This window comes from Balaenoptera acutorostrata, chromosome 3, assembly GCF_949987535.1.
Source record: "Balaenoptera acutorostrata chromosome 3, mBalAcu1.1, whole genome shotgun sequence".
NCBI classification, from domain to species: Eukaryota; Metazoa; Chordata; class Mammalia; order Artiodactyla; family Balaenopteridae; genus Balaenoptera; species Balaenoptera acutorostrata.
Window position 1 is genome coordinate 178806288 of NC_080066.1, and position 27878 is coordinate 178834165.

Genomic DNA, 27878 nt, shown 5'->3' on the forward strand with positions numbered 1-27878 from the left:
TCAACGAGGAAACACATGCAAAGCCTGGTGGGCATTAGGAGGAGCGTCTATGCAAGTAGGAAAGAGGTGAAGACGGTGGTCGACGGAAACAATGATTGGCTGAAGAGCAAAGAAAGGGAAGCTCAGAAGGAAATTTTCGAAAGCCACAAAAAGCCAAGCTACCGGACCAGCGGCCGGGACCCTGCAGTTCTAAGACCTATGGGGAAGCAGGCACCCAACGGCTTCGTCTCAGGTTTCCGCGGGTCACAAAAGGATAACGGACATCCTCCCAACGGTGGACCTGGGGGCTCCGCGCGCCGCTTCCGCCCGCCCCGCCCCGCCCCGCGTGCAACCCACCTGCGCTCGGTCCCGGACCCAGCGGGGAACGGGGATCAGGTGCTCGCGGCGATATATGCAGACCCGCGGGCGCCGGCGGACGTTTCCCTCCGCTGCCCGCCCGCCCACCCTCCTTTGTTCGCCTGGCCCTCCTCCCTCACTCGGCCGCCATCGCCGCCCGAAGCTAGGCGTCAAGAGCGAACGCCGCCCGACACGAAAAAGGAGGCACAAGCGTTTCTCGTCAAAGCAGACTTTATTGGGGCGCCGGGACCGCCCCGCGCGCGCCGCCCGCTCCCCCTCGCGGCCCCCGGGCCGCCCACCGGCCGGGACCCTGCGTTCGGCCGGCCCCGCCCTGCCCCGCAGGCCCCCTCCCCCGCGGCGCCGGGGGCCGCGCGGACGGCTCACCGGCTCCAAGGCGGCGGCTGCAGCGTCGACGCCCCGCTCCCGAGTGCGGCCCGGGCCCGGGGCGGCGGGCTCCGCAGCGGTGGCACCGCGAAGGGCGGGGGCCGCGCGACTCGCGGCGGCGGCGGCGGCGGCGGCGCGCTGACGTCACGCGCAGCGGCAGCCAGCGCGCGCGGAGGCCGTCCCCGCGGCCCCAATCCGGGAGGAGCCCGGGTTGAGTGGGCGGGGCCGCGGCGGCGAACGGGCAGATCGATTGGCAGAGGAGGAGGAGCGAGAGGGCGAGCAGGCAAGTAGGAGCGAGGCGGGGCGGGCCGAGGCTGCACGGAAGTCTCGCGAGGCCGAGCCTGAGCGGAGTGTGGCGGCGGCGGCGGCGGCGAGATCTGGGCTCGGGGTGAGGAGTTGGTATTTGTGTGGAAGGAGGCGGAGGCGCAGGAGGAAGGGGAAAGCGGAGCGCCGGCCCGGAGGGCGGGAGGAGGCGCGGCCAAAGCGGGCGGCCGAGGCGCGGCGGGGCGCCGGGGCGAGCAGCGGCCGAGAGAGCGCGGGGCGCACCGAGGCGAGGAGGCGGGGAAGCCCGCCGCCGCCGCCGCCGCGCCCGCCCCTTCCCCCCGCCGCCCGCCCCCTCTCCCCCCGCCCGCCCGCCGCCTTCCTCCCTCTGCCTTCCTTCCCCACGGCCGGCTGCCTCCTCGCCCGCCTGCCCGCAGCCCCGGAGCTGAGGCCGCCGCGGCCGTGGCGGCCGAGCCCTCAGTCATGGCCTCGGGCGACACCCTCTACATCGCCACGGACGGCTCGGAGATGCCGGCCGAGATCGTGGAGCTGCACGAGATCGAGGTGGAGACCATTCCGGTGGAGACCATCGAGACCACGGTGGTGGGCGAGGAGGAGGAGGAGGACGACGACGACGAGGACGGTGGCGGCGGCGACCACGGCGGCGGGGGCGGCCACGGGCACGCGGGCGGCCACCACCACCACCACCACCACCATCACCACCCGCCCATGATCGCGCTGCAGCCGCTCGTCACCGACGACCCGACCCAGGTGCACCACCACCAGGAGGTGATCCTGGTGCAGACGCGCGAGGAGGTGGTGGGCGGCGACGACTCGGACGGGCTGCGCGCCGAGGACGGCTTCGAGGACCAGATCCTCATCCCTGTGCCCGCGCCGGCCGGCGGCGACGACGATTACATTGAGCAGACGCTGGTCACCGTGGCGGCGGCGGGCAAGAGCGGCGGCGGCGGCTCGTCGTCGTCGGGCGGCGGCCGCGTCAAGAAGGGCGGCGGCAAGAAGAGCGGCAAGAAGGGCTACCTCGGCGGCGGGGCCGGGGCGGCGGGCGGCGCGGACGCGGGCAACAAGAAGTGGGAGCAGAAGCAGGTGCAGATCAAGACCTTGGAGGGCGAGTTCTCGGTCACCATGTGGTCCTCAGGTGAGCGCCGGCGCGCGCCGGCCCCCGGGATGTTTTTGTTTTGAAGGGAAGCCATGTTTTATGTGTGTGATGGGCGCCGCCATCTTCTTCGCGGGGCAAGTATGGCGGCCCCAAAAGATGGCGGGCCGCGGCGGGGGCGGCGGGCCGCGGCGCGGCGAAGATGGCGGCGGAGGCGCGGCGCCGCCCGCTAGGCCGCAATGGCGTAGTTTCCTCGGGCGGGGCGGGGAGGGGCGGGGCGTGCTCGGCCAACAGTCGGCCCGGGGCCCGTTGTCCGCGGAACCCGGCCGGCCGGCCGCGAGGCCGTCTCCCCGCGAGGCCCGGGGGCGCGGGAGGGCGTTGGCGGGGCTGCGCGGCCTGGACCTCGCGCCCGGGCCGGGCCGCCGTCTTTCCCCGGCCTTCCTCTGGGGGGCGTCGCTGCCCCGGCTCCGCCCCCGCCCCTTCCCGGAGCCTCAACTGCTCCCGGGAGGCGCCTTCCGAGGGGGCGGGGGCGCCCGCCCGGCCCTCCTCTCGCCCGCCCCGCGCGCAGGCCGGATCCTGCCCGCGGCCGCGCTCCCCGCGCTCGCCTCGCCTCGCCTCGGCGGGGCGGGACTTGGGCGGCACGTCGAGCTCGCGTGTGTGCGGGCTCGGCGTCGGCGGGGCCTGTCACCGCGCTGCGGCGAGGGCCTCGCCTCTGCTCCCCCCGCGGCGCCTAGTGAGAGGGGCCGCGGGTTTTTGCAGATTGCTCTCAGTCCTGGGCGTTTGGGGGAGTTTTCTTTCCTTTCTTGAGTATTTGGCTTTTTGCAGGAAGGCTGGTTAGTTACACAGTTAGGAACGTTCGTCACTAAATTGATCAAATCAAGTAAAGTTGCCAGATGCTTTTTACTTGATAGAAAACTCCTTATTTTTCCCGTGAAAAGAAGGATTCTGGAAAGGGTCTTTCTACTGTTTTAGTACTGCTTTGAGCGAGGGCCAGAAAAAAATATCTGGGGCAGAAGAGCCTTATCTGCATATGTAAATCTTTTTGTTTTTACTTCGTAACTGGTGTTTTCAAGTCGTTATCCTATTATCTTATCCACTGGCTATCTTGTTAAATTGTTGGAATAGTAAATAGACTGAGAATAATCCTGCGGTAACTAGTTAACCTAGTACCTGTGATAATTAGATTTAAGTGGTAGAATACTTTAAGCCATAGTTACTCCAGCGCTGTCTAATAAATTCTCACAATTGGATGGGGCCTCAAAATGTGGTGAACGTTGAGTATTGAAGCGTTGTTAACATTCTCAGGAACGAATGAAATAGGCGAAAAGTCTGGACTGAGAAGCTGGTCTGGTTGTATCGTATCGACCGAAAGCCCCGGGCGGAGGTAACTAAAGCTGGATGGATCTGTGACTCAGGACTGAGCAAAGGAGCGGAGGTTCTGTCAAAATGTAATAGCAAGTGCTAACAGCGCTGCTGTTCTGGATTTCGGAGGGCCTGGTAGAACTGCCAGGACTTTGAGTTTAGCAGGGGCTATAGGTTTCAATGAAACATATATTTGAGTACTTAAAAGGTTATCAAAAGATCCCTTCTGTATGCATTCTGGTAGCGCAGAGTGATTGCACAGTGATCGTGTTGGAACTAAAAGCCATGTTTTCCCATTATTAATCGGAATGGAATAAGGGAGAGGTGTTGGTTATTGATGAGTTTGCTGAATTCGGGATATCGTTTGAAATTAGATACTTGGGTAAAGATACATTAACCACATAAAGCTATATTTACTTTTTCTCACGGTATGGTCATGTTGGCTTTATAGTAATTAAGAAAACCAGGGTATTTTATATATTCTGCATTTGAGCTTACCAAATTGTTAACCCACTTCTCCATACTCAGAAAACTTGGTGATGTAGGCTTTACTTGAAGTGATACATATCAGGTTAGCTTAAAAGTCATTATTTTCTCTCTGCAAGTGGTTGCTACAGGGTTGTACAGTTTAGGGGTATTTTAATGTCCGTTTCTTTAAAGAGTTACTTGTCTGGCATGTATGGTTGGTATCTTTTGAATGGAACAGCAGAAAGGGAATCTAGTAGTTCTGTAGTAGAGTAGTTACAGATCTGAAAGAGTCCCTAGAGATCTGCTTTTTTTCTTTTCTTTTTATTGACATCATTCCCACGTGCACAGTTCGGTTGTTTTTTACTGTATTCAGCAGTTGGTGCAATCATCACCACTATCTAATGCCAGAACATTTTTATCATCCCAGAAAGAAACCCCATAACTGTTATTCCCCACCCCCACACCCCCAAGCCCTTGGCAACCACTAATCTTACTTTTTCCCTGGATTTGCCTGTTCTGGACATTTTGTTTGCATGGAATCATATAATATGTTGCCTTTTGTGTCTGGCTTAGTCTGTTTTCAAGATTTCATCCAAGTTGTAGAATGTGCTTCATTCCTTTTTACAGCTGAGTAATATGCCATTGTAGAGATAAAATAGCAGGAGCTGCTTATTTTTGCAGATGAAAAAAGTAAGGTCTAGTTAAGGCTGAATATGTTTTAATATTTAATCACGGTTTAACTGTGTTTTGAATAGTTTTAATCCTTTGCTTTAAGGCCCATGTTTGTTTTTGCTTTTTTCCCCTGGCATGTAATTAATGAACATTTCATTGTTGCCAGATATAGGGCATAGTATTATGGTTTTTTTTTTCTCTAGATGTTCATCACTATAATTTGGGAGCGACATCCTCATTTGTAGAACTTATTAAAAACTAAACCACTTAACTAAATCACTGGGTCGAGTAGGAAAGCTAACAATAAGAGCTGAGTATTTAAAACATTTAGTTTTGAGAGAAACCTAAGAAGGCTTTCAAATCTTGAGGTTTCAGGTAGTTAGAATTTGTGACCTTCACTCGAGGCTGTTGGTATTTTAACTATCTTTGGTTAGACCAAATATAGAAGTGCTTTGTGCTAGATCGAGTAAAACATCTCAGAGCAGAAAACTATTGACATTAGAATCAGCAAATTTAAAGAAAGTCAAAAAGTATTAAATTTTTTCTCACTTTTATATATTCAGAAAGTTCAGGTTTGCCAAAAATTACTAATCCTAACCATTCCATTCGCTATTTTTCCTTTTTTACCATGCTCTTTATCACTAAGGAGAGATGCCATAAATGTAAATTCCCGTGGAGCCAAGCCCAAGAAACCCTCCAAAGTAATCATGTCAACCCCATGACCTACATAGGGCAGCCTAAGTCATAGAGCCCAATGCCTAACCTGGTAGCTCTGGAAGCCTGGCTTACTGATAAGCCTCGGTGCTGTCAGGTTGCGTCTCCCGATTATTAACCCTCCCTCCCCACCACCTCCAGTCAACAGCTGTCTCCCCCAGTAGGAAAAGAAAAATCCGTGTCAGAAGAGGCCACGGCTCCTGACCTACCTACAACTAGCATTTTAGGCTTTTGGAAGAGAATGAATAATAATTTTTTAAAGTATGCCGGACTCCTGGGTTGATATTTACAAAAAGCCTTTCTATTTGTTTTGATGCCTGCTTTAGTAAGATCAGTTTTATTTATTTAAAAAATTATTTTGGCTGTGTCGGGTCTTCATTGCTGCGCGCGGGCTTTCTCTAGTTGTAGTGAGCGCGGGCTTCTCATCGCGGTGGCTTTTCTTGTTGCGGAGCACGGGCTCTAGACGCTCGGGCTTCAGAAGTTGTGGCACGCGGGCTCAGTAGTTGTGGCGCACGGGCCTAGTTGCTCCGCGGCATGTGGGATCTTCCCTGACCAGGGATTGAACCTGTGTCCCCTGCATTGGCAGGCGGATTCTAAACCACTGCGCCACCAGGGAAGTCTGATCAGTTTGTTTTAAGGCTGGGAAATTCAGGGCCCACAACAGGTTATTAGCAAAAACAATTATCAAGAACGAACAAAGGGGGAGGGAGGAGGGGAAGGGGGAGGGAAAAAAAAAAAAAAGAACGAACATTTCCTAAGATCTACATTCTTTTGTCATCTCATGACCTTCTCTTTCTAGGTGACCAATTTATAAACTGCTCTCACTACTTCCCATGGGAAGAGTGAACAAAAGTGAAAACTTTTTACAGTTTTTAAATCTGAACATTTACCAGTGAGTTGTGTCCTATCGTATTATTGGATAAACACACAAAACATTGTATTTTCAAAATGTGGCATCAGAAACACTACCTGGATGTTGAAGAAAACATTCATGTCATTACTGTTAGCAGACTCTTAGGAAGATGTGGGCAGCTCTTGGAAGTTAGTTGACTCTGTTGTGTAAGGTTGTGCCTTCCTATTTATGGTGGACTTCACAGGTCAGGAGAGGAGCCATTTCCTAGTCCTAGGTGTCTTGTGTTAGTAGGTCCCATTCTGTTTAGCTTTGTGATTAATTATCAGTAACAGCAAGCCCAGTGGTTTCTGGGAATCTTATTAGTAGCAGCATCAAATTTCCCTTTAGAGGGCACTGACCAGAGATCTGACCTTGGCATATCTTAACTTCTGACCTTGGGATCTTTGTAAAATGACTTGTTGGAGTAGGGGGACCCCAAAAGGCATTTTTCATTTCCTTTACAGCAAAGAAATTCTACTCCTTTCTGAATTCTTATGTGACAAAAGGAAGCAGTACACTCAATTTCTTAAAGAAAACTACCCAATTTTAACATGATCTGGTGAGATAATAGGAACTCTCTTGAGTAAAATTCATAGTAACTATTCAGTTACTTTAGTCTTACAGTGTGGTTTCAGATGTGAATAAACATTAAGCTAATGTAAATGGTTGTGATGGGCTCTTTTCTTTCTTGTGTAAGTTATTCCCCTCAAATATAAGAGCTGAGGGGCAGGGAAAGAGGCACTGTTGTGCTAGGGGCTGTTCTGTGGTGTCCGGACCCTGTCTCCTCTCCTAGGAGAGCCGTAAACTTCAGGTAGAATTTCTAGCGTCTCAGAGTATCACACTCTTAAAAACACTCCGAAGTGTCTTTCTCCTTTTCCAGTTCTCAACTCTGCTCCCTTCTTTCCCCTTTTTGTCTTCTAGATTTTAAGCACCCAAAAAAAATAGAAGCTGCTGCCATGACTCCAAATTGAGAGTTGGTTTTTAATTTTTAATTTTGTTGATAACTCACTTGTAATTTGTAGTAATACATATGGTTATTATACTAACTACGTTTTTATAGATTCTTGACAAGGACTGAATACAGACTGCTGGATTTTACTTCTGGGGATCTGACTGGATCACACACATACTATTCCTTTCTGAATTAGAGTCTAAGGCTTAAATTATGTGAATTCACTCCCTTGCCTAAAAATCCCTCAAGCACAACAGTGTGGATATACTTGATAACCACTGAACTGTAAATTTAAAAATGGTTATTAGAATGGTACATTTTATGTTTTATATCTCCACACACATCACCATCATCATCATCCCAGAGACATACTATTACATTCAGTAAAATCCAAACTTCTCATAACCTGCCAGGCCACACATGATTTGGTCCCTGCTTTCCTTCCTGACTTCCTTCCTTGTCCCTATGCTACCATTATGCTCCAACCTTCCCAGCCTTCTTTCAGTTTCTTGAACTTGTTGCTTTGCACTTACTCTTACCTCTGCTTCCAGTGCTCTGACCCCAGATGTTCACCTTCTTAGTGCCATCTGTTTTTCAAGTCTCAGCTCTCAGAGGCCTACCCTTTCATCCTTTCTAATTAGCACCCCCCTCACCATCATTCTGTCTCAACCCTGTTTTATTTTCTTTGTAGCACCGCCTGAAATTGTCTTGCTTTTATCTTTTAACTTGTTGCTTGTCTACTTCCTCTAGAGTGTAAGTCCTGGGCTGTAACCCTGCAGCCTTACGGTGGTACAAGGCACATAGAAGATTCTCAGTAAATAACTGAGTGAATGAGTACATGGAATTGTGCTATAAGGCAGATCCTAGCCTAGAGTCCAAAATACCACTCTTACCTATTACTACTTTCAGAAAAGGAGTAGTAAGTGTGAGGAGAGGGTGGAGAAGCATTCCTTTTTTAGAAAAAGCATGGACTTTAGTCAGTTCTAGATTCAAATCCTGGATCTACCACTTACTGTGCCTCTTTAGATACACTACTTGGCATTTCTCCCCCGCCCTGGCCACGCCATGCAGCATGTGGGATCTTATTTCCCCACCAGAGGTCGAACCCGCACCCCCTGCAGTGGAAGCGCGGAGTCTTAACCACTGGACCACCAGGGAAGTCCCACTACTTGGCATTTCTGAGGCTTGATTTCTTCAACCAAAAACTTGAGGTTAATACCATAAAGGTTTTGTTTGAATTGAGGAATGTGACAGTTGCTGGCATGAAACAGGTACTCAGTAAATGATAGTATCCCTGCCTAAGGTCTCTGCTAGTGGGGAAAAGTGGAAACAGCCTATGTCTGATTTTTTGTTGCTTAGCAATGAATCTCAAGTATTAGCTCTCCCCCATTTCGGTGAAGGTTTGGCTTGATGGCGGTGGTGAGTAGATAATGTCATTTTGGTCAAAAGTTACCTAGAATGGTCAGACCAAAGTTAATGGCCTAAGATGGAAGGTGTGGAGAAACAAAATCTAGCCAACCCACAAATAAATAAATAAATAGGGAAGTAGGTAAAGAAATATGTAAATTGGTGAAAATCAGGATCACAGAAAAAAAGGAAGCATTAGGGTCAACCCTAATGAGCTTCCTGGCAATCAAGATAAATAAGGAAACTATACTACTGTTAGCTGATGCTAAGATAGAAAAACTTCTAAGGGAATCAAACTTTTCTTAGGACTGAATTCTAAAATAAACTGTTTTCTATATGAAGGAGCCCACTGAGAGATAGCAATGCACAGATTCCAGCTAGTATAGTGTCAGATTTCATGTAGTGTCTTGGAGCAGCCAAAAGACTTAAATGTAACCTAATTGAAGGTGATTCTTTACTTGCTTACTATAGTTTTTAAAAGTTTAACATTCTTTAAAAACCATAAGCATAGGACCTACTCTTCCCCTTAGGCCCAGGAGGGAGGGCAAATCGGAATAAAGGTTTTTTGTTTGTTTGTTTTTTGGAATAAAGGTGTTTTTGCACACCTCTTTTCCAGACACCATGGTTCCCATTTAATGTGTTACCTTGTTTCAGCCTTATATATGATAGGTGGTCTACCCTTTAATAAATAAGGAAACCAAAGAAGGCTCAGTGATAGCAATGAGAGGCCTCTTGAAGGAAAGAGATCTTGATCTGGGCTTTGGAAATCCCAGATGGGGGATGAGAGGTGGGCAAGAAGGGAAGGAGCGTTGTGTTTGTTCACATACCTTTTATCAGACATTGAATAACATTGCAAGCAAACCAGTTTGGTGGGAGCATGGAGGGCATGTGAAGCTCCACTTTTGAACCTGTTTTCTAGGCCTGTAGAGTGCTCCCAGCCTTTACATTTAGTTCCTTAGTCATTTCTTTTTGACTGTAAATGGTTTGAGTCTCTTTGCTTTGCCTCTCAAACGACTGAGAGTGGCTATAGCTTTGGTAACTTAGAAACTGAATAGCTAAGAGACAGGAACTTGTTTATGTACCTTTTTAACCTTTTGAATAGGTCCATGTACAGAAAAAAGAATGTTTTTAAAATGTGAATGAATAGATTGCCCTGCTGAAACAATTCAAAGTGTGCCACCCCATTCCTGGATGATATTGGCTAGAGTTTGTTTTTCCAACACCTTCCATCTTAGGCCTGGTTGTTGTAGGTCATTTGCCTCTAGCCGTAGTGTTAGTGAGCATGGGAATCATCTAATCCACACTTCTGACTAGAAGTTTTCTCAATATTACATTTTTCCTACCACCCTACTTCTTTGAATCAATGACTTGTTTTCTCAGCTTTTTCCAAACAGGAATTCTGAGATTTCGTTTTCATTTGCTCTGCCCAGTTGCGTTGTATAATCACAATTATTAAGTTTAAGTCACATTGATTATAGAAACCGATTTTTTTGTTTGTTTTGGAGTATAGTTGATTTACTATGTTATGTTAGTTTCAGGTCTATAGAAACTGATTTTGGTGACACTTCTAATGTGGATTAACCCTGTCCCCTTGGAACAATGAGATAATTAACTAAGTCCTACCCTCAAGGAAAACTCCAGAGGAGAATATACAAAACAGATTTTAAAGCAAATTTAGATACTTTGTTTCATGAACATGCTTTACTTTGATGTGTATTTGTTTGTTTGTTTGTTTTTAATTTATTTTATTTTATTTATTTTTGGCTGCGTCGGGTCTTCGTTGCTGCCCGCGGGCTTCCTCTAGTTGCGGTGAGCGGCGGGGGGGCTACTCTTTGTTGCGGTGCGTGGGCTTCTCATTGCTGTGGCTTCTTTTGTTGTGGAGCATGGGCTCTAGGCGCTCGGGCTTCAGTAGTTGTGGCTAGAGGGCTCTAGAGCGCAGGCTCAGTAGTTGTGGCGCACGAGCTTAGTTGCTCCGCAGCATGTGGGATCTTCCCAGACCAGGGCTTGAACCCGTGTCCCCTGCATTGGCAGGTGGATTCTTAACCACTGCGCCACCAGGGAAGTCCCTTGATGTGTATTTGATAATTACTCCATTGCCAGTCACTGGAACTCAGTAGCACATATAAGAAAATTGATAATCAGAGCTGATCAGTTAACACCTTCATCCTCCTCTATACAGCGAATCTATTTCAGTAGTAATTCTGAAATGGAAGGAATATAATAATGGCCACTGCAGGCAGTGAAAATCTGTATTTGAATACATATTATAATAGTAAAACATTTTAAAATAAAATTGTACAAAAAGAAAAAATGAATTAATACTTCTCACATTTTTTGAACAAAGAGGGAAGCTTATGTACATATGGTCTGTAAATGCAGTATTTGTCTTTTAGTGCATCATAAATTTCTATTTGGCAAAAACTTCTGAAGATTTTCTTTGCAAAAATCAGATAAAATGGCCAAATTATAAACAGTGACATAATTTGATCTGTTGCTTTAATATGTGTACAGTTCTTGGTGGAAATGAGGCAGACATCTTTGATTTCTTCTGGCAATAGATCCTAGCATCTTTTGTCATTTCTCTAGTAGTCTTTGAAATGTGATTTTTTTTCCCCCTATATAAATAGTTTATTTTCTTAAATTTTGCTGTTGAATAGTTAACAACCCTCTGTTTTACAGTTTCTGTGCACTGGTCTTCAAGGAGTTCTCCAAATTAACTTCCATGAAATACAGTGTTTGTTAAGGAATAAGTAAGAAATGTGATGATAATATGAAGTTTTAAGTATATATTATGAAAGCGTACAGTAACCACAGCAATTATTTAGAACTTAGACCAACAAAAGTTTTTTTTATTTTGTTTTTTTTAAGGAAAGAATATCATTGACATTGTTTTTGAAGTGCAAGTATATAGTGATAATCAAAAGCAGACTGACGTTTAATCAGTTTAATTACGGTTTTTAAAACGATGTACAGATCATGCACTTATTGTGTGTACTTCAGGACAGATTGCTTTCACTGTGTGCCACTTTCACTTGGTGTGTCACTGATTAAGATTCTCATTAGACAAAGGTGGTTTTCTCTCTCCATCTGAACATATCTCTTCAGTCTCCTTTGCCAAGTCCTCCTCATTCTCTCAGTATTGGAATTACACAGCTTTTGGTTCTGAGCCTGTTCTCTTTCTATATTTTTTTTATAGATAAGATATATTTCTGCAGCTTTAAATGCAGTTTGTATACCAGTGATACCCATTATATTTCTCTGCAACCTAATTTCTTCATATCCCCAGTACGTAGCTATTTTTTACCTCCTTGAGGTCTGTCCACTAGGTGTCGCACAGTTAGCTGGTGGAACCAAACCAAAGTGGGATTCCAGATCCTCTCCTGCAGGTTGTCTCTTCCCCCATTTCCCATCTTAGCTAATGACTCCACTGTCCTCCACGAAACACAAACAAGAAACTGAGATGGCATACTTGACATCCCTCTTCCACGCCCCCACCGGTCTGATTCATCACCCAGCCATGTTCATTCCTCCTCCACAATAAAACTTGAATCTAACCTGTTTTGTTTTGTTTTTTTTTTAATAAATTTATTTATTTTATTTATTTATTTTTGGCTGCGTTGGGTATTCATTGCTGCACGCGGGCTTTCTCTAGTTACAGCGAGCGGGGGCTACTCTTCATTGCGGTGCTCAGGCTTCTCATTGCGGTGGCTTCTCTTGTCGCGGAGCACGGGCTCTAGGCGCGCGGGCTTCTGTAGTTGTGGCACGTGGGCTTATTTGCTCCGTGGCATGTGGGATCTTCCCGGACCAGGGCTTGAACCCTTGTCCCCTGCATTGGCAGGCGGGTTCTTAACCACTGTGCCACCAGGGAAGTCCCATGTATTCTAATTCTTAATCATTTGATTGTTTTCTGGGTACTTTATATTCTTTTTTTTATATATATATATAAATTTATTTATTTATTTATTTTTGGCTGTGTTGGGTCTTAGTTTCTGTGCGAGGGCTTTCTCTAGTTGCGGCGAGCGGGGGCCACTCTTCATCGCGGTGCGCGGGCCTCTCACTGTCGCGGTCTCTCCTGTTGCGGAGCACAGGCTCCAGACGTGCAGGCTCAGTAGTTGTGGCTCACGGGCCTAGTTGCTCCACGGCATGTGGGATCTTCCCAGACCAGGGCTCGAACCCGTGTCCCCTGCATTGGCAGGCGGATTCCTAACCACTGCGCCACCAGGGAAGCCCGGTACTTTATATTCTTGAATGTTGGAACTAAGAACTGATCCTCAATAAGTATTTCCTCATTCGACTTCAGTTTGTGTCACCCCAAAATTCGTATGTTGAAGCCCTAATCCCTGATGCAATGGTATTTGGAGGGTGGGGCCTTTGGAAAGTTATTAGGTTATAAAGCCCTCATGGATGGGGTTAGTGCTCTTATAATAAGAGACAGAAATTATGTAATGTGATGAGAAATGGTGTGTATGTAAGGATACAACAAGAAGACATCTGATGTCTGGGAACCAGGAAGAAGGGATTCAACGGGCTGGCACCTTGATCTCCCGAACTGTAAGGAATCCATCTCTGTTTAGGCCACCCAGTCTAGAGTATTTTTGCTATAGCAGCCGGAACCGACTGAGACAGCTTCCCTTGCCAGAATGTAAGTCCCATGAGGGCAGAGACCTGGTTTTGTTTCTGCTGCCTAGAACAGTGCCAGGCTCACAGGAGGCCCTCAGTATTACGTGTTGAACTAATACAAGGAATGGTTGAGCCTGTGATTCCTTTATGCCAAGAGTTCAGCTTTCTTTCTGCCCCAGCACACTTGAGACATCATCCTTACCAGTGGCTTGCTCAGAGCAGCAGTGATTCTCAACCTTGCCATCATTCTTGTATTTATTAGAAAGATACAAACAAGAATGTGTCTTCACTGTGAGAAGAAAAATAGTTTCAGTGAAGAAAAATAGCCCCCCTACCCACCAGTTTATTTCGATACCACTAGAAAGTTGATGTGGTAGTAGTTGTGCCTAGGCTGGAGCGATCAGAGGGTAAAGGAATTATCACAGCCCTGAGAAAAGAAATGAGAGAACCTGGTCACAGTGCGGGAGTCCCAGCTTTGTAACTTGTGATCGATAACCACATTTCCTGTTCTTTTTTAGTAATGCATCCAGCTGGGTTTTCTTAGGCTTCTTCATATGTAAATGGGTAACCTGGGTTATATTATCAGGTTCTTTCTAGTTCCAAACCAGAGGCCGCTGAGCCTAACAGTAAAGCGTGCAGGTCTTAGAGTTCACCCCTGTTAACTCACTAACTGGTTAACCCTGAGCAAGTTACTTAACCTCTCTGTGTCTCTGCTTTCTCTTCTGTAAAATGAACTTGTTAATTTGCCCACTTCATAGGGTAATATGTGCAGTGATTAAAATAGTGCCTTCCCAGAAACATTCAATAACATGTCAGCTGCTATTATATTCTGTGGTTCCTTGTAATGACCTATAATGTTCCCTAAAGTGAAGAGCGGTGGGAAAGGAGAAGCATTTAAAGTTTAAAACTGTTGCAGTCTGTGCTTTTCATTGTGAAGCAATTTGATGGAGAAGCAGAAATTTTCAGTTAGCATTGAGAGTTTTGAACCATTCTATTGAGAGTTTTGAAGCATTCTATTTTCTGCTTTAGTCACCAAAGTAGTAGAAGACTGGTTTTGGTCTCTGGGCGCTTCACTCTAGTTTGAGAGACAAGGCCAACAGAAGTTCAAAACAGCATGATTTAGAGTTCATCAATGTTATTATTCAGAAACAATCCAGGAATTCAAAGGTAAGAATCTGAGGTTGGAGCGATGAAATCAGCCAGCCCTTAGAGAATTTGAGCTAGACTCCAGAGGGTAGGCTGGGTTTGGAGAGAGGTGATGAGAAAGAGGAAAAGGAGAAACTCCTTATTCTTACTGAATATTTCCTGCCAAGCACTTCTGAATTAACCTGTGTGAAAAACAGGCTGGTTGGAATATAGAGGGCATGTGCAAAGGAGAAATAAAATACTAGATATGGTAAAATGAGACCAGACAGCATAGGACCCAGAATGGTCAATAGGATTTGGTGTCTAGAATATAGGGGACTCATTGTGGGGGTCAGTATTCCTTTTTTTTTCTTTTTTTTTTCTTTTTTAACCTGTTGGATTTGTGATGGTATTAGAACATTTAAGTAGAGCTCTCCTACATTCTTTGAATACATTTTTAATTAATTTATTTATTTTTCTTTATTTCTTTGGCTGCGTTGGGTCTCAGTTGTGGCACGCGGGGTCTTTGTTGAGGCATGCGGGATCTTCTGCCGCCGCGCGGGGGCTTCTCTCTAGTTGTGGCGTGCGGATTTTCTCTCTCTAGTTGTGGCACACGGGCTCTCTCATTGAGGCACACAAGGTCAGTAGTTGAGAGGCCCGTGGGCTCAGTTGCCCCGAGGCATGTGGGATCTTAGTTCCCCAACCAGGGATTGAACCCATGTCCCCTGCATTGGAAAGTGGATTCTTTACCACTGGACCACCAGGGAAGTCCCTGAACCCATATTTATTGAGGACCAACCTACATGCCGACTCAGAGCAAGGCTCTAGGGATACATGGGGATGAAAACGGACAAATATCCCTGTCCTCGTGGAGTTTACAGTCTTTTACAGTCTAGTGGGAGTGGGTGACAGAAATCACACAGCTATGAGTACACATTGTAGTCAATAAAAATTGCACAGGTAAAGGCCATGAGGTTAGGGTGGATGGGCCATGGTACATTGGAGGAACTTAAAAGGCCAGTATAGCTGGAGCTAAGAGTGAGGGGAGAAGAGTGAAGAATGAGGAGGCTGGAGCGGTAGGCAAGAGGCTAGCTAAGAGTTGAAGGCTAGAAAATCAGACCTGAGTCAGCGTTGCAGAGTTGGTGGTTAACAGGAAGTGTGTGTGGCGGACAGAAAGCAGAACTCTGAGAAGTAGGAGGAGGAGAAGCAAGGAAGCCGAAGATAAGCCGCCGGTTAGAGAAGTGGGCGTAGAACCCGGAAAAGTGGGTGCTGAGGACAGTAATGGCCAACGCTTCCCACCAGGCTAAGAAGGAACACTGAGGGAAAGGTTGTTGACTTTGGCATTGAGGATTTTGGTGACCTTCAAGCAGAAACAGGGTTTTAAGAGATTGAGGAGAAAGACTGGGTGGGTAAGAGGTAACGGCTGTAAATCCCCCGTTTAAGAAGCTGCTAAGGAAAGCGTTTTTTATAGTTTTTAAAATGTGTTTGCTTACATATACTTCTTTACTCAGCTAAGACGATCCATCTTATGATGTTTTTCAGATGAAAAAAAAGATATTGACCATGAGACGGTGGTTGAAGAACAGATCATTGGAGAGAACTCACCTCCCGATTATTCAGAGTATATGACAGGAAAGAAACTTCCTCCTGGAGGGATACCTGGCATTGATCTCTCAGATCCCAAACAACTAGCAGAATTTGCTAGGTAAGTTATAAGAACTTTTCCTTTCTTTTAGTTAAAGAAAGTACTTGAGTGTTGCCAGCTGTGTTTTTTGGTGCCTAAGTTACAATAGTGGTCTGTATTCTTGCTCTAGGGAAGCTTCTGAAAACAAAAGCGGTTGGTTTTTATTTTCAGGAGTAACTGTGCTATGAATGTAAGTGGCACCATTTTAGGTTTGAATAAGATGAAGCAAATACCTACTCTTTCATTCTGTAATTGATGTTGCTTGTGAATAAATAAAATTGCACATAATTTGTTTGGAAATGGATCTTTACACTGCCTCCTGGCCTCTTTGTATACATTTTAAATTTGCGTGTATTGTCCTGGTCTGAAGCTGCTGGAGGCCTGGGTCTGTACTGGATTTGTACAGCTGACCGCTGGAAAGGACTTCATCAGTTCCGATTTCAGCATGTCATCAGTTAGGCTCCCGGTGTTTTGTTGATTTAAGCTGGCATGACAGGAAGAGATCAAATATTTAGGGCCAGGACCCTGTGCCTGACTGTGCAAGGTGAGGAGCAGGAAGGAAGGTCTGAACCCAATGGTTGTTTATTTGTTTTGCCTGAAACCAGCCAGATTCCTATAGAAACCTTGGCCCCTTTTTACATTATTTCCTAGTATAGTTTGGCAGTTTTTATAAGGACGTGAGAAAACCCACACAGATGTAAAATTTTAAATAAAATGAAATGAACTAATAAAATCTAGAGTAGGAAGTATACTCCTTTTCCCTACTTGAGGTTGAATGGAACCTGGAACAGCCCAGGAAATGGAGGCAAAGACAGAATCAGTAAGAAAGAAATCTTTGTGCTCTCCTGTCCTGTCTGACAGAGTGGAGCACCTTTCCCACCCACCCCCCACCCCCCACCCACCCCCCCGTCTCTTGAGAGCAGAGTAGGGAAGAGCTGGAGACCCTGGGGTGTCCTGGTTTCTCCCAGCCCGCCAAAAACAAGCTGGGCGGCCTCTGGCCATTTGGAACCTCAGTTTCTCCACATGTCATGTGGGTATAAGAATACCATTGTGCTTCGATAAAAGGATCTGTACCCTTTTCTCCTTTCCAGTGAAACTGTAGTTATAGGGAATATAAACATTAATTTATTTCTGATTTATCGTGGCTTTAAAAAACTGAAGGCCCTATCCTTTTGTTAATGACACCGTGTTCCAGCTTTTATTGCTGTTTGTATTTTAAATACAGATATGTGAATTAAATATTAACTGCCCTGCTCCCCTCCCCACCAAAAGTACAAATAAAAATGGAATCTGTAGGATACATAGTTAGCAGTGAGGTCAAGAGTTTTTGGACAGATTGAGCCAAATATACCTGTGTTTAATGTTGTCATGTGTTCCTAAAGTTAGTCACATCTTCCTTATGGTACTCAGATGTATTGGGGTATGGGCTGCTATTCCAGGGATAGAGAGATGGAACACGGGAATCAAGGAGAGCTTTGTGGAGGGGGCAGCGTTTGATTTGGGCCTTGAAGAACATAGAGTTCTGACGGTGGATGGGGTTTTCATGGTGGGGCCTCCATGCCAGAACAACATGAACACAGAATACATACTCACTATCCAGTATATATTCAGAAAACAGAAGTAGTCAAGTTTGGCTGTGAATTAGGGTGCTTACAAGGAAATGACTGGGTTTAGGTAAACGTAAACCAGATCATTAGAGCCTGTGAATACTGGGCCAAGATACGGGCTCTTTAGTATGTAGTAGACAGCTGGTGAAGGTTTTTTTGAGCAGTAGAGAAGGGGTTGTATGATCAGAGATTTAATTTGAGAGAATTACTTTTCAGCTGTATCCAGGCTGGATGGGTGCAGGGACACCCAGGAAGTGGGAGAAACCAGTTGAACAAGAGCTCATGAAGGCCTGAGCCAGAATTGTGGCAGGTGGCGGTCAGACTATGTAAATGTGAGTAAATGTGACAGAGATGACAGGAGACAGTGGAAGACAGAGACAGGTTGGCTGTATGTCTACAGGGAGGGGCAAATGCACATTAATTTTTTTTAAATGCACATTAAAAGCTTTGCTCCATAGGTGACAGGGAAATTGGGAGAGGAGGGTGCTGGTTTGGGGTTCAGAGTATGCAGTGCTTGGTTTTAGATGCTGAAGAGACATCCGTGCTGGACTTGAGGTGGATTCAGGAAGTAAGTTAGGGCTAGAGCCATCTGATGGGGGGGCGCTAAGAGCGTGAGAGTGTTCTGTAAATAAGCTCTTGGCGGGGGCAGTAGGAGGTTTTGGAGAGAAAAGAGTAAAGTCTTGGGAAGGCCCTTGTATTCAAAACCAGTGACAGAGCCAAAGGATCATTCGGACAGGTAGAAGACTCAAGAAAGTAAGTACAGGGGACTTCCCCTGGCAGTGTAGTGGTTAAGACTCCGTGCTTCCACCGCAGGGGGCGCGGGTTCCACTGCACCTCCCTGGTTAGGGAGCTAATAAGATCCCACATGCCGTGGGGTGCGGCGAAAAAGGAAAAGAAGAGAAAAGAAAAAGGTAAGTACAGCATTCCAAGAGCCAGTAGAGTTTCCAGAAGGGCCAAGAGAGGGAAGAATAAGTATTTCTCTAAATAATATATTGTGAGGTAATTCTGGTGGAGGAGCAGAGGGCTGAGGCAAGGTTTTGCCGAGAGGTGGGGCCCATGGGTAGTGGGCAGTAGAAGTGATGAGGTGTTGGTGGCCCTTAGCGTTGTTCCCCTTGCTGGAGAATTGGGGCAGCAATCTTAAAGCTTGTCCCCAGTTCTCTGAACAGAAACTCCAGGATGTTTCAGCTCTAAACTCAGGCACATGTTGCTAAAAGCTTCTGGAGAGAAAAGATAGGTCTACAAAAGGATGATAATTAAACCTGAATGAGAATTTTCTTCAACAGCAATAGATAGTTAGAAGACAAAGGAGCAATGTTCTGAGATTTCTGAGGAAAATTATTGTAAACATAGAATTCTTGATCCAGCAAAGCTATCAGTCCAACACAAGGGCAAAACAATGGCAATTTTAGACACCTAAGGATTCATTTTATGTTGCATGCCTCCTTTCTGAAGAGGTTACTTGAGGGTGTGCTCCAGTACAATGAGGATGAACATCAAAGGGAAGACTTCCTAAAGAATACAGTGAACAGAAAATCAAGAAGACTGCTGTGCAACAGGCTGGAAAACTTGTTCAGTTTAGAATAGGAAGTCAGTGGGTTGTAAGAATTTCTTCAAGAAAAGTCCATTTCATTCAGTAGTGGATAGAATGAGCAAGAAGCTAGAAGATCTTGGTAGTATGGGAAAGAAGAGAAGATAGAAACTCCGTGACAAGGGTGGCAGGGTTAAGAAAACCATGGCCTAAAAATGGGGCATAATTTTGACAATATCTAAAGAGAGAACACTCATTTGACTTGACTGTAGGAAAATTCTCTCCTTGGTAACTGAAGCTCTACTGTATTGGACTTGGAGAGCATGAAATATGATCCTAGCACACAGTCAAATTCTTTAGTAAGCATTACTTATGTAATTACCTGAATATAGTGTGTGTTTATTTTCTTTTATAATCAGCCTGTTAAAGATTTCATTTTGTATACAGAATAGAATGTAATCTTGCTCCCCTTGACAACATGTACAAAGTAAAGGTACAGGATTTGGGCAGTTGTGAGGTTGGGTTCATTCTCATCCCCATTTTCCATAGTATCTCTTGAAAAGATGATGTAAAACCAAATAAATCTCTCTAATTGGGCAGCGGTGGTGAGAAATAGTTGAGCCTGGAATGCCCTATTCTGTTAAGGCTTCACATTCTGACAATGTAACAGCTGTGAATAGGACTTTCCAGAGACCCCAGAATGGTGACTGGGTCTCAAAGCTGTTGACAAAGAAGCGCCAAGTTTCAAACTGTTGGGGGCCATATCTTATCTTCTTGGCTTATAAAAATGCACAGAACTTGTTCTCCTGGCCTCCTCTTTTCATCCACCCCCACCCTGTGACTCAGTTCTCGGCTTAAGGTGGCATGTTAGTTGCTTTCCCCTCCCCTCCATATACTGGGGTGGTAGGATTCTGGACTGGACTTGGAACTGACCAAAGAATGTTCAGGTTCCTGCTGTACTGAGCCTAGACCGCTTAGTAAATCACTTAGTGTGTGTGAACAAGTATAAGAAATGATGACTTATTTGAAAGTCACGGTATTGCGGAGGTGGGACTATGGTGATTTTGTTCTTTCTTGAAATGTCTTTTTAGTAAATACTTCAAAAATTGGTCAGTGGGTGGGACCTGGAGAATTCTGTTCCCTGATTAAATTGTGTGCATTTTTCATTAACTAAACTTAGCCCTTTGGAAAACTTCTGTGCAGGAAGATGAGAATAACAAGTGGTTAGGTCAGTCCCAAGTTGGTGGTGGTTTGTTGTGGTTCACTACCCACCCTGAGACTTTTTCACTGGTTTGATATAAAGATGAAGTGTGATGGTGGAGCTGAAATGCTGTAAAACCCCTCAATACCACGTGAACGTACACTAAGAGAGAACCCGTTGAACAAACTTGGGCTCGTTTGTCTTAGGCGACACAAAGGGAGGTGAACGGTGCTTGCAGATGGTAGCGCTGTTACACAGGGCCTTCTGTCCCGTCAGCACAGCTGGTTCCAGTCTGGAGTCAGCTAAGCTGCTTATTTTCATTCAAGAATCACTTCTTCAGAAATGTTTCATCTTGGCTTCTGGGACACTTACAGATTTAACTTAGTCAGAACTTCTGGTTTACATAATGCCCTGCTGGAAATTGTCCAGGAAATTCCTGCAGTCTGTGGGACTGGGGTCCAGCCTTCACAGTGTGTGCAGGACGGCGGAGCGTAAAATCAGCAGGCACCTCATGGGGCACGCAGTCTCTGTTTTTAATTGGACAGGAAACTTGCTGCCTGCCTGGCTCCTCCATAGAGTTTCTATACACGGAGGGGCCTTTCCACTTGACCTGTGCTGTTCTTCCTCGGTCCCTCAGTCCTTTAGTTGACAGTGGTGGTTTGGAGCCACCAGTACCTTCTGGGTTGTTAAATACAACTGGCATTTTTTTAAGGAATGAACTCAGTTTTGCCTAGGCGCATTTAGCACAGGTTGGCGGTAATAATAGCCGTCATTTCTCAAGAGCTTAACGCACATCATCTCTTAATTTTCACAGCTCTAAATAGGTAGCATTAATACCCTTTTACAGAATAAGAAACTGAGGCTGAGAAGTTAAGTGATTTGCTCAAGGTCGTGCAGCTGGTTGAAGCCAGCACCCAGTCACACATCCCACTCTGCCTCGTTCATGATGCTAATGCTCTTGTCACCATCTCCAGGTCCAGGGGCTTTGTAAATTTCTCAGTCAGTGAGAAACATATCTTGGTTACTTGTGACTGACTAGTTTGGGTGGGTCAAGAAGGTATTCTAAGTAGTAGGATATAATTTTAGTCTTTTTAAAAAATTACTCTCTTTTTTAGGATTTCAAATATATATATATTTTTTATTTTGTAGGTTTATGTACCAATTGTTGCCACAAAGATTTTTAGTCTTTACTCACAAAACAGAACACTTTCAATCTAGGTACGCTTGTTTGGAAAATGACCTTTTTAGTGTTTGCATTCGAATATAATGTAAAAGGTACCTGCATATACTGCCTCACTTGCCACTCTGAAGTGAAGAAGAGTGATTTGCTCAGGAGCTTAAGAGTGGCTGCAATTAAATACCTCCACTTCCTCCTTGAGTCCAAGGGTGTTTGCCCAGATGCGTTTTAAACTCTCATTCTAAAATTAATTATATTGCTAAATATTAGCACACATTTTAAAAACGACATTTTAAGAAGAAATACCACTTAATAACATTCAAAAAATATATCAAGAGTTGGGTGAATGGCACATAGGACTGTTCTCTTTACTTTTGTGTATATTTGAAATTTTCCATGATAAAAAAAATTTAAGTTCCTAGGAATGAATTTAAGAAAATTTGTGAGGTCTGGGGACCCTCGTAGGTAACTGGGCCACACCTATCCTACGGGCATAGGCATTTCACTGCCATTGTCCCCATGTTCGAGCCCTAAGGCGGGTGGAAAAGGGGAAAGGTTGTCAGTATGACGTATTTGTCAACCCAGTGAATGTGTTTTTAAAGTCAGAGTTTTTTGTTTTTGAGATAATTTGCATACAGTAAAATTCACCCTCTTTTAGGTTAGTACCATTCTATGAATTTGGACAAAGACAATCATGTAGTTATCTTCACAGCCAAGACAGCATTTGAGTGGAATCATCAAAGAGTAAACATCTTAATTGGGAAGACTGAAGCTTGGTTCTTAATATACAGTTCTTATTATTAACATTTGATTGGAGTAGAACCCTGTCGTATGAATCACTATTATTTTTCAGACTCTGTTATTATAACCTCCAGGTGGCGCAGTGGCACCAAATTTTTGTTGTACCTGGTTTTGTGAACTCAGACCCAAACTGTATTTAAGGTTAACATAGGCTAGTTCAGAGCCCTGTACACAGCAGGAACTTAGAAAATGTTTGCTAACTGATGTGGTAATCTTCCAAGTACAAGAAAGAACAAGTATCTACCGGGTTGGACTGGGGAGGATACCAGACTGAAAACGTTCTCTTAGAATTCCAAGTAGGAAATTTGTACTGTCTTGAACAAACTCCTTAGAGATAAGTTATAGCTACCAGATGAATTGTTTCACCTCTGCTCATCCAGGGTGTGGAAAGTTTAAGGAGGTGATTTCATGAGTTCAGGTTTTATAAAGTAAGGAGCATCAGGGAATCCTTTTCTCAGACCAAGAGTGAAGAAGGATGATACTGTTAGGGCCTTGGCTCCCTTAAAGATGACAGCAACGATCTTTCATAGTAAAAGAGTGGTGGTGAATTAGCCTACTCTCAGGGAGCATCGGCTTAGTTGTGTATTAAATATGCGTCCTCATACAGGAGAGTGAGATGGCAAAACTAGGGACAAGGGCATCGGGTTCAGAGATTTTAAATCTTTTTTTCTAGTTTTTCTAGGAACTCTTTAATTTCTCACCCTCTACCACACACAGATCTTTAGGTAGTTTTGGAGAGAAAGTTTTGACAAAAGACCAAAGGTTGGTTCAGTGAAAATAGCAGGTAGGTAGGTAAGTTACCAAATAAGCAAGCTCTGGGTAGTAACTCCATAAGCAGGGCTCTCCCTGACCGCCCAAGTGGTCGAAACTATAATCTCCCTCCCATCACCACCAACACCAAAACTAATAGTATGATAAAAATTAAACAGTGTGAAAAGGTTTGGGGGTGTTCCCGCCAGTCCCTAGGGGCTCCTCCCGAGAGTAACCAATGCTCACAGTTTGCTGTGTTTCCTTGAGCTATTATACGTATATGTATATAAATAATTCTCTTTTTAAAAGGACTTTTCTGTACCCTTTTTAAAAAATAGTCTATTTTAAAGATCATTTCTGTCAGTATAAGATGGACAACCCCCCCTTTTTTAAGCAGTTGTATAGGATGTATAGTTTTAAGACCCTCCCATATCTTCCTTTTCTAAAGCACCCTTATTATCACAGCAGCTGCTTTTGGATACCTCACTTTGCTTACCTCACTTTGTTCCCACTAGGAGTTTCATCTATGATTTTGCGGCTGTTGGTCTTTTTATTTTTTAAAGAGTTTGGGAAAAAGAGCAGATACTTAAATCACACAGCTCACAGTGCCATCCTAAGCTGCACCAGCTTATTAGCTGCGAGGCCGTAGGAAGCCACTCGGTCGTGCTTGTGCTTGAGCATACGTACCTGTAGGTGGAAGAGTGCTTCTTCACAGTCGCAGGTCCTTGGAGAATGTGAGTTTTCTCATCCCTTCCCCTTCACGGAAGCATGTCGTAATCTTAGTTTTTGTACCTATAGGGAAAGCATTTTAGGGACTATATGATTTATGCCAGATGAGTCTACCCATTCCTACAAATCTCTCTCTCTTTTTTTTCCCCCCGTTTGGTAAGAATGAAGCCAAGAAAAATTAAAGAAGATGATGCTCCAAGAACAATAGCTTGCCCTCATAAAGTAAGTAATGCTAGGGGGAAAGTGTTCATTACTCTGAAGGAAGTTTTAGAGAGCTTATAAGAAATCGCACTTTTTATTTCCATCTTCATAATTGAGATTCAGTGAGGAGCTATAATCTGGTTTCTAAATTCAAGAGACTGTATTTTGTGATGTAAGTTTTGTTGTTCCATAAAGGCCACTTAAATTTAAATACTATTAAATGGGGTTACTGTAGGGTGCCAGTGTTTTTATTATCACTGTGTACTGAATATACTCTGTTAGGATTTTATTCTTTTTGGATTGTTAACAAGTCAATCTTAAGGCATTGCGTTGTGTCTCACCCATGGACTTTTATGGGACTGTGGGCTCCTTATGGAAATTTGGAAATCATTTGGGATGTTGCTGAAGTGACCCTAATAAGACTTCATCATTTCCTTCACAATTTTAATTTACCCTGTTAATTGTGTGTTCCTAGGGAGTACTTAATTGTTTTCAAATGTGGCTATTTATTAGTCTTTAATGATAGCCTAAAAAGTACTTTGAGATATTGATTGGGTCTGTTTTAAACTTAATTGGAGGTGAAAATAAAGTATCAGGTAGGTGGTACAGAAAAACAGGAGGGGAGAGATTTTGAATGGAATAAAAAATTTTAAAAAACAACAACAACAGTTGGAGAAGGATAAATTTACTTTCGTGGTCTCACCTCTGATGACTGTGCACCCACAAATTCTTTCTGTCTCTTTTTTTAATGTTCTTGCTGTGGAAATTTTGATATGTAAAAGCATTTCTGTTGAGGCCAAATACTAATAAGCATTTGAAAACAGTTAGGCCTTAAGTGCTCATCTTCTCTCTAGCTTCTCTCTACTTCTTTTCCAATAAGATTTTTTTTTTCCCAATTCCATTTTCTGAATGGAAACTCAGCCTAGGGGTCAAGGTGAAAAAACTGTGGCGCCCCATCCCCTCCCCCCCCCCCCCCGCCCCCCTTGCCTGTGAAGCTGTGCAGTGTTGACTCGTGCTGTCCTTCTGTCCTGCTGTCTGATCATTTCCCCATTCACTCCATTATTGGGCAACAACTGCAGAAGAAATGGTGCAGGACATGCTTCTCCCGAGCACTGCCTACCCATCTGCCTCCCCCCCTGCTCTGGTATCAGTTTACCTGCTTCTTTTCTTAGTGTCTCACAAAATAAATTTCTTCTGTAGTTGCCATTCCTTGGAGACCCTCTTGCTTCTTTCTCTGTCAAGAAGGGGAAAGAGGCAAAGAGAGAAGAGGGAACAGTAGGCGATGGAGAATGACAGCCCATTCTTGCAGCACAGAATACGGGGCCCACCAAAGGTAGTGGTGGACGGCCGTCATCTTAACTCCGTTTCTCTCAGGGCTTCTGTTACTTCATCTGGGGGCGTAGCCGGCAGCCAGGGTGTTGGGTTCTACTCCCAGCCTGGCTCCTACTAGTAGCGTGACCTTGGGCAAGTCTACTTAAAGACATCTCTAAGCCTCAGTTTCCTCACTGTAAAACAGAAGTTTGCATTACATGTTAAGGCCTTTTTCAGCTGTTTTTTTGTTTTTGGGGTTTTTTTTGTCGTAAATAATTCAATATTTCTACTGTAACATGAAGTAAAATGTATGTGGGGAGGTTGGGAGGGTCGTTTTATTGTGTCAGTGAAGGCTGTTAAGCGGTAGAATCGTTTGTAACAGTTTGCAGTGTGAACCACTAAGCTTCTCTCTCTGTTCGAAGGGCTGCACAAAGATGTTCAGGGATAACTCTGCCATGAGGAAACATCTGCACACCCACGGCCCCAGAGTCCACGTCTGTGCAGAGTGTGGCAAAGCTTTTGTTGAGAGCTCAAAACTAAAACGACACCAACTGGTTCATACTGGAGAGAAGCCCTTTCAGGTAGAGCCAGCCCCTCCTCCCTCCGCTGTCCCCGCAGGTGTAGGCAGGGCGGCAGCCGTGCTGGAGAGACGCCGCCCAGAGAGGCCACAGTGGGGTCCTGGTGACTCACTCGGGGGGCTGCCCCAGCTCTCGACTCCGCCGCGTGTGATCTGTGTGGTACCAGAGACGGGATGTGTCGAGGTGTTTCTGGAGTGTACTTGACGTCAGGAGAAACACGGGATTGCTCGAGAGCAAGCCTAAAACAAGTTCTCATGCGTTCACTGTGGGATTAAAGCAGTTTACTTGCTGTACTTAACTTATTTTTTATAGTATACTGAACTGCTAATTGACAGGGAACTTCTAAAATTTTTGCTGTAGGAGAGTAACTGTGAAAATAGTATTTTGCCTTGTTTTTAGAAGCCCATGAACAAGTGAACGAATTAGCAGGGCAGCTGGTAAATCTGACATGGTTCTTTTTGATACTTGACACCAGAAACCTTCCTAACCGTTTGTCTCTTATTATTTGACATATTTACACAAATGTTAGGACCCTAACATGAGATTTAGGAAGATTCTTGCTGTTTTGCTGAATGTTTCTCTTACTTTGTATTTAAAAAATTCATGAGGGCTATGCATGGGTCCTAGGAGTTGTCCGGGCAGAGTTACAGCTCCCTGCCCCCTAATTTAGACTGTATCTCAAAAACTTCCCCCCAGGGCAGGGAGGGGCAAGGAGGGGCAGGGAGGAGCCGAGTGAGGTAGAAGAGGTAGGCTGCTCTCCCCCCAGCAGTGCGCTGCCCCCTCCCGGGCCTGGTCGGAGTCTGAGCGGGTTGTCTCTGGTCTCTCCTCGACAGTGCACGTTCGAAGGCTGCGGGAAACGCTTTTCACTGGACTTCAATTTGCGCACACATGTGCGAATCCATACCGGAGACAGGCCCTATGTGTGCCCCTTCGACGGTTGTAATAAGAAGTTTGCTCAGTCGACTAACCTGAAATCTCACATCTTAACACATGCTAAGGCCAAAAACAACCAGTGAGAAGAAGAGAGAGAAGACCCTTCTCAGCCTCGGGAAGCATCTTCCAGGAGTGTGATTGGGAATAAATATGCCTCTCCTTTGTATATTGTTTCTAGAAAAGAATTTTAAAAATGAATCCTACATACCCAAGGGACATGTTTTGATAAAGTAGTAAAAATTTAAAAAAAAAACTTTAATAAGATGACATTGCTAAGATGCTCTATCTTGCTCTGTAATCTCGTTTCAAAAACACGGTGTTTTTGTAAAGTGTGGTCCCAACAGGAGGACAATTCATGAACTTCGCATCAAAAGACAATTCTTTATACAACAGTGCTAAAAATGGGACTTCTTTTCACACTCTTATAAATATGAAGCTCACCTGTTGCTTACAATTTTTTTAATTTTGTATTTTCCAAGTGTGCATATTGTACACTTTTTGGGGATATGCTTAGTAATGCTATGTGTGATTTTTCTGGAGGTTGATAACTTTGCTTGCAGTAGATTTTCTTTAAAAGAATGGGCAGTTACATGCATACTTCAAAAGTATTTTCCTGTAAAAAAAAAAGTTATATAGGTTTTGTTTGCTATCTTAATTTTGGTTGTATTCTTTGATGTTAACACATTTTGTATAATTGTATCGTATAGCTGTATTGAATCATGTAGTATCAAAATATTAGATGTGATTTAATAGTGTTAATCAATTTAAACCCATTTTAGTCACTTTTTTTTTCCGAAAAATACTGCCAGATGCTGATGTTCAGTGTAATTTCTTTGCCTGTTCAGTTACAGAAAGTGGTGCTCAGTCGTAGAATGTATTGTACCTTTTAACACCTGATGTGTACATCCCGTGTAACAGAAAGGGCAACAATAAAATAGCAATCCTACAGAAAGAATATGGCAGAAAAAGATCTGTAAGCACAGTCTTATTTCCTTTTGTTGTCCAGAATAATTATAATTCTTGAGCCTCCCAGAAATTGGAAGTTAAATAAAGCAACTCAAGTTTCCTTTA

At 44.8% G+C, this 27878-nt stretch overlaps 2 protein-coding genes across 4 annotated transcripts in view; one reads left to right on the plus strand and one right to left on the minus strand.

The window, feature by feature from the left end:
- Nucleotides 1–1466, minus strand: part of DEGS2 (delta 4-desaturase, sphingolipid 2) — a 77160-nt gene extending 75694 nt beyond the window's left edge. For 2 of the 3 annotated variants that reach the window (XR_009007635.1, XM_057543685.1), the window contains exon 1: nucleotides 721–1466. Coding sequence is in view for 1 of the 3 variants with exons in the window: in XM_057543685.1 (XP_057399668.1) it covers nucleotides 721–1466 (746 nt within the window). In the remaining 2 variants the exon portion in view is untranslated. The remainder of the gene's footprint in view (nucleotides 1–720) is intronic. The other variant, XM_057543686.1, reaches the window with a different exon arrangement.
- Nucleotides 1465–27878, plus strand: YY1 (YY1 transcription factor). Its single transcript, XM_057543683.1, has 5 exons — nucleotides 1465–2137; nucleotides 15850–16012; nucleotides 23946–24006; nucleotides 25719–25877; nucleotides 26708–27878. Exons 1-5 carry the CDS (start codon nucleotides 1465–1467, stop codon nucleotides 26888–26890), a joined length of 1239 nt encoding a protein of 412 aa, XP_057399666.1. The 3' UTR covers nucleotides 26891–27878.

What these genes read in the sequence shown, in the direction of transcription:
- YY1 (XM_057543683.1), top strand. Translation starts at nt 1,465, where the DNA reads ATGGCCTCGGGCGACACCCTCTACATCGCCACGGACGGCTCGGAGATG. An exon ending in GGTCACCATGTGGTCCTCAG is followed by an intron (nt 2,138 to 15,849) that starts GTGAGCGCCGGC and finishes GATGTTTTTCAG; the next exon opens with ATGAAAAAAAAGATATTGAC. An exon ending in CTGGAGAGAAGCCCTTTCAG is followed by an intron (nt 25,878 to 26,707) that starts GTAGAGCCAGCC and finishes TCTCCTCGACAG; the next exon opens with TGCACGTTCGAAGGCTGCGG.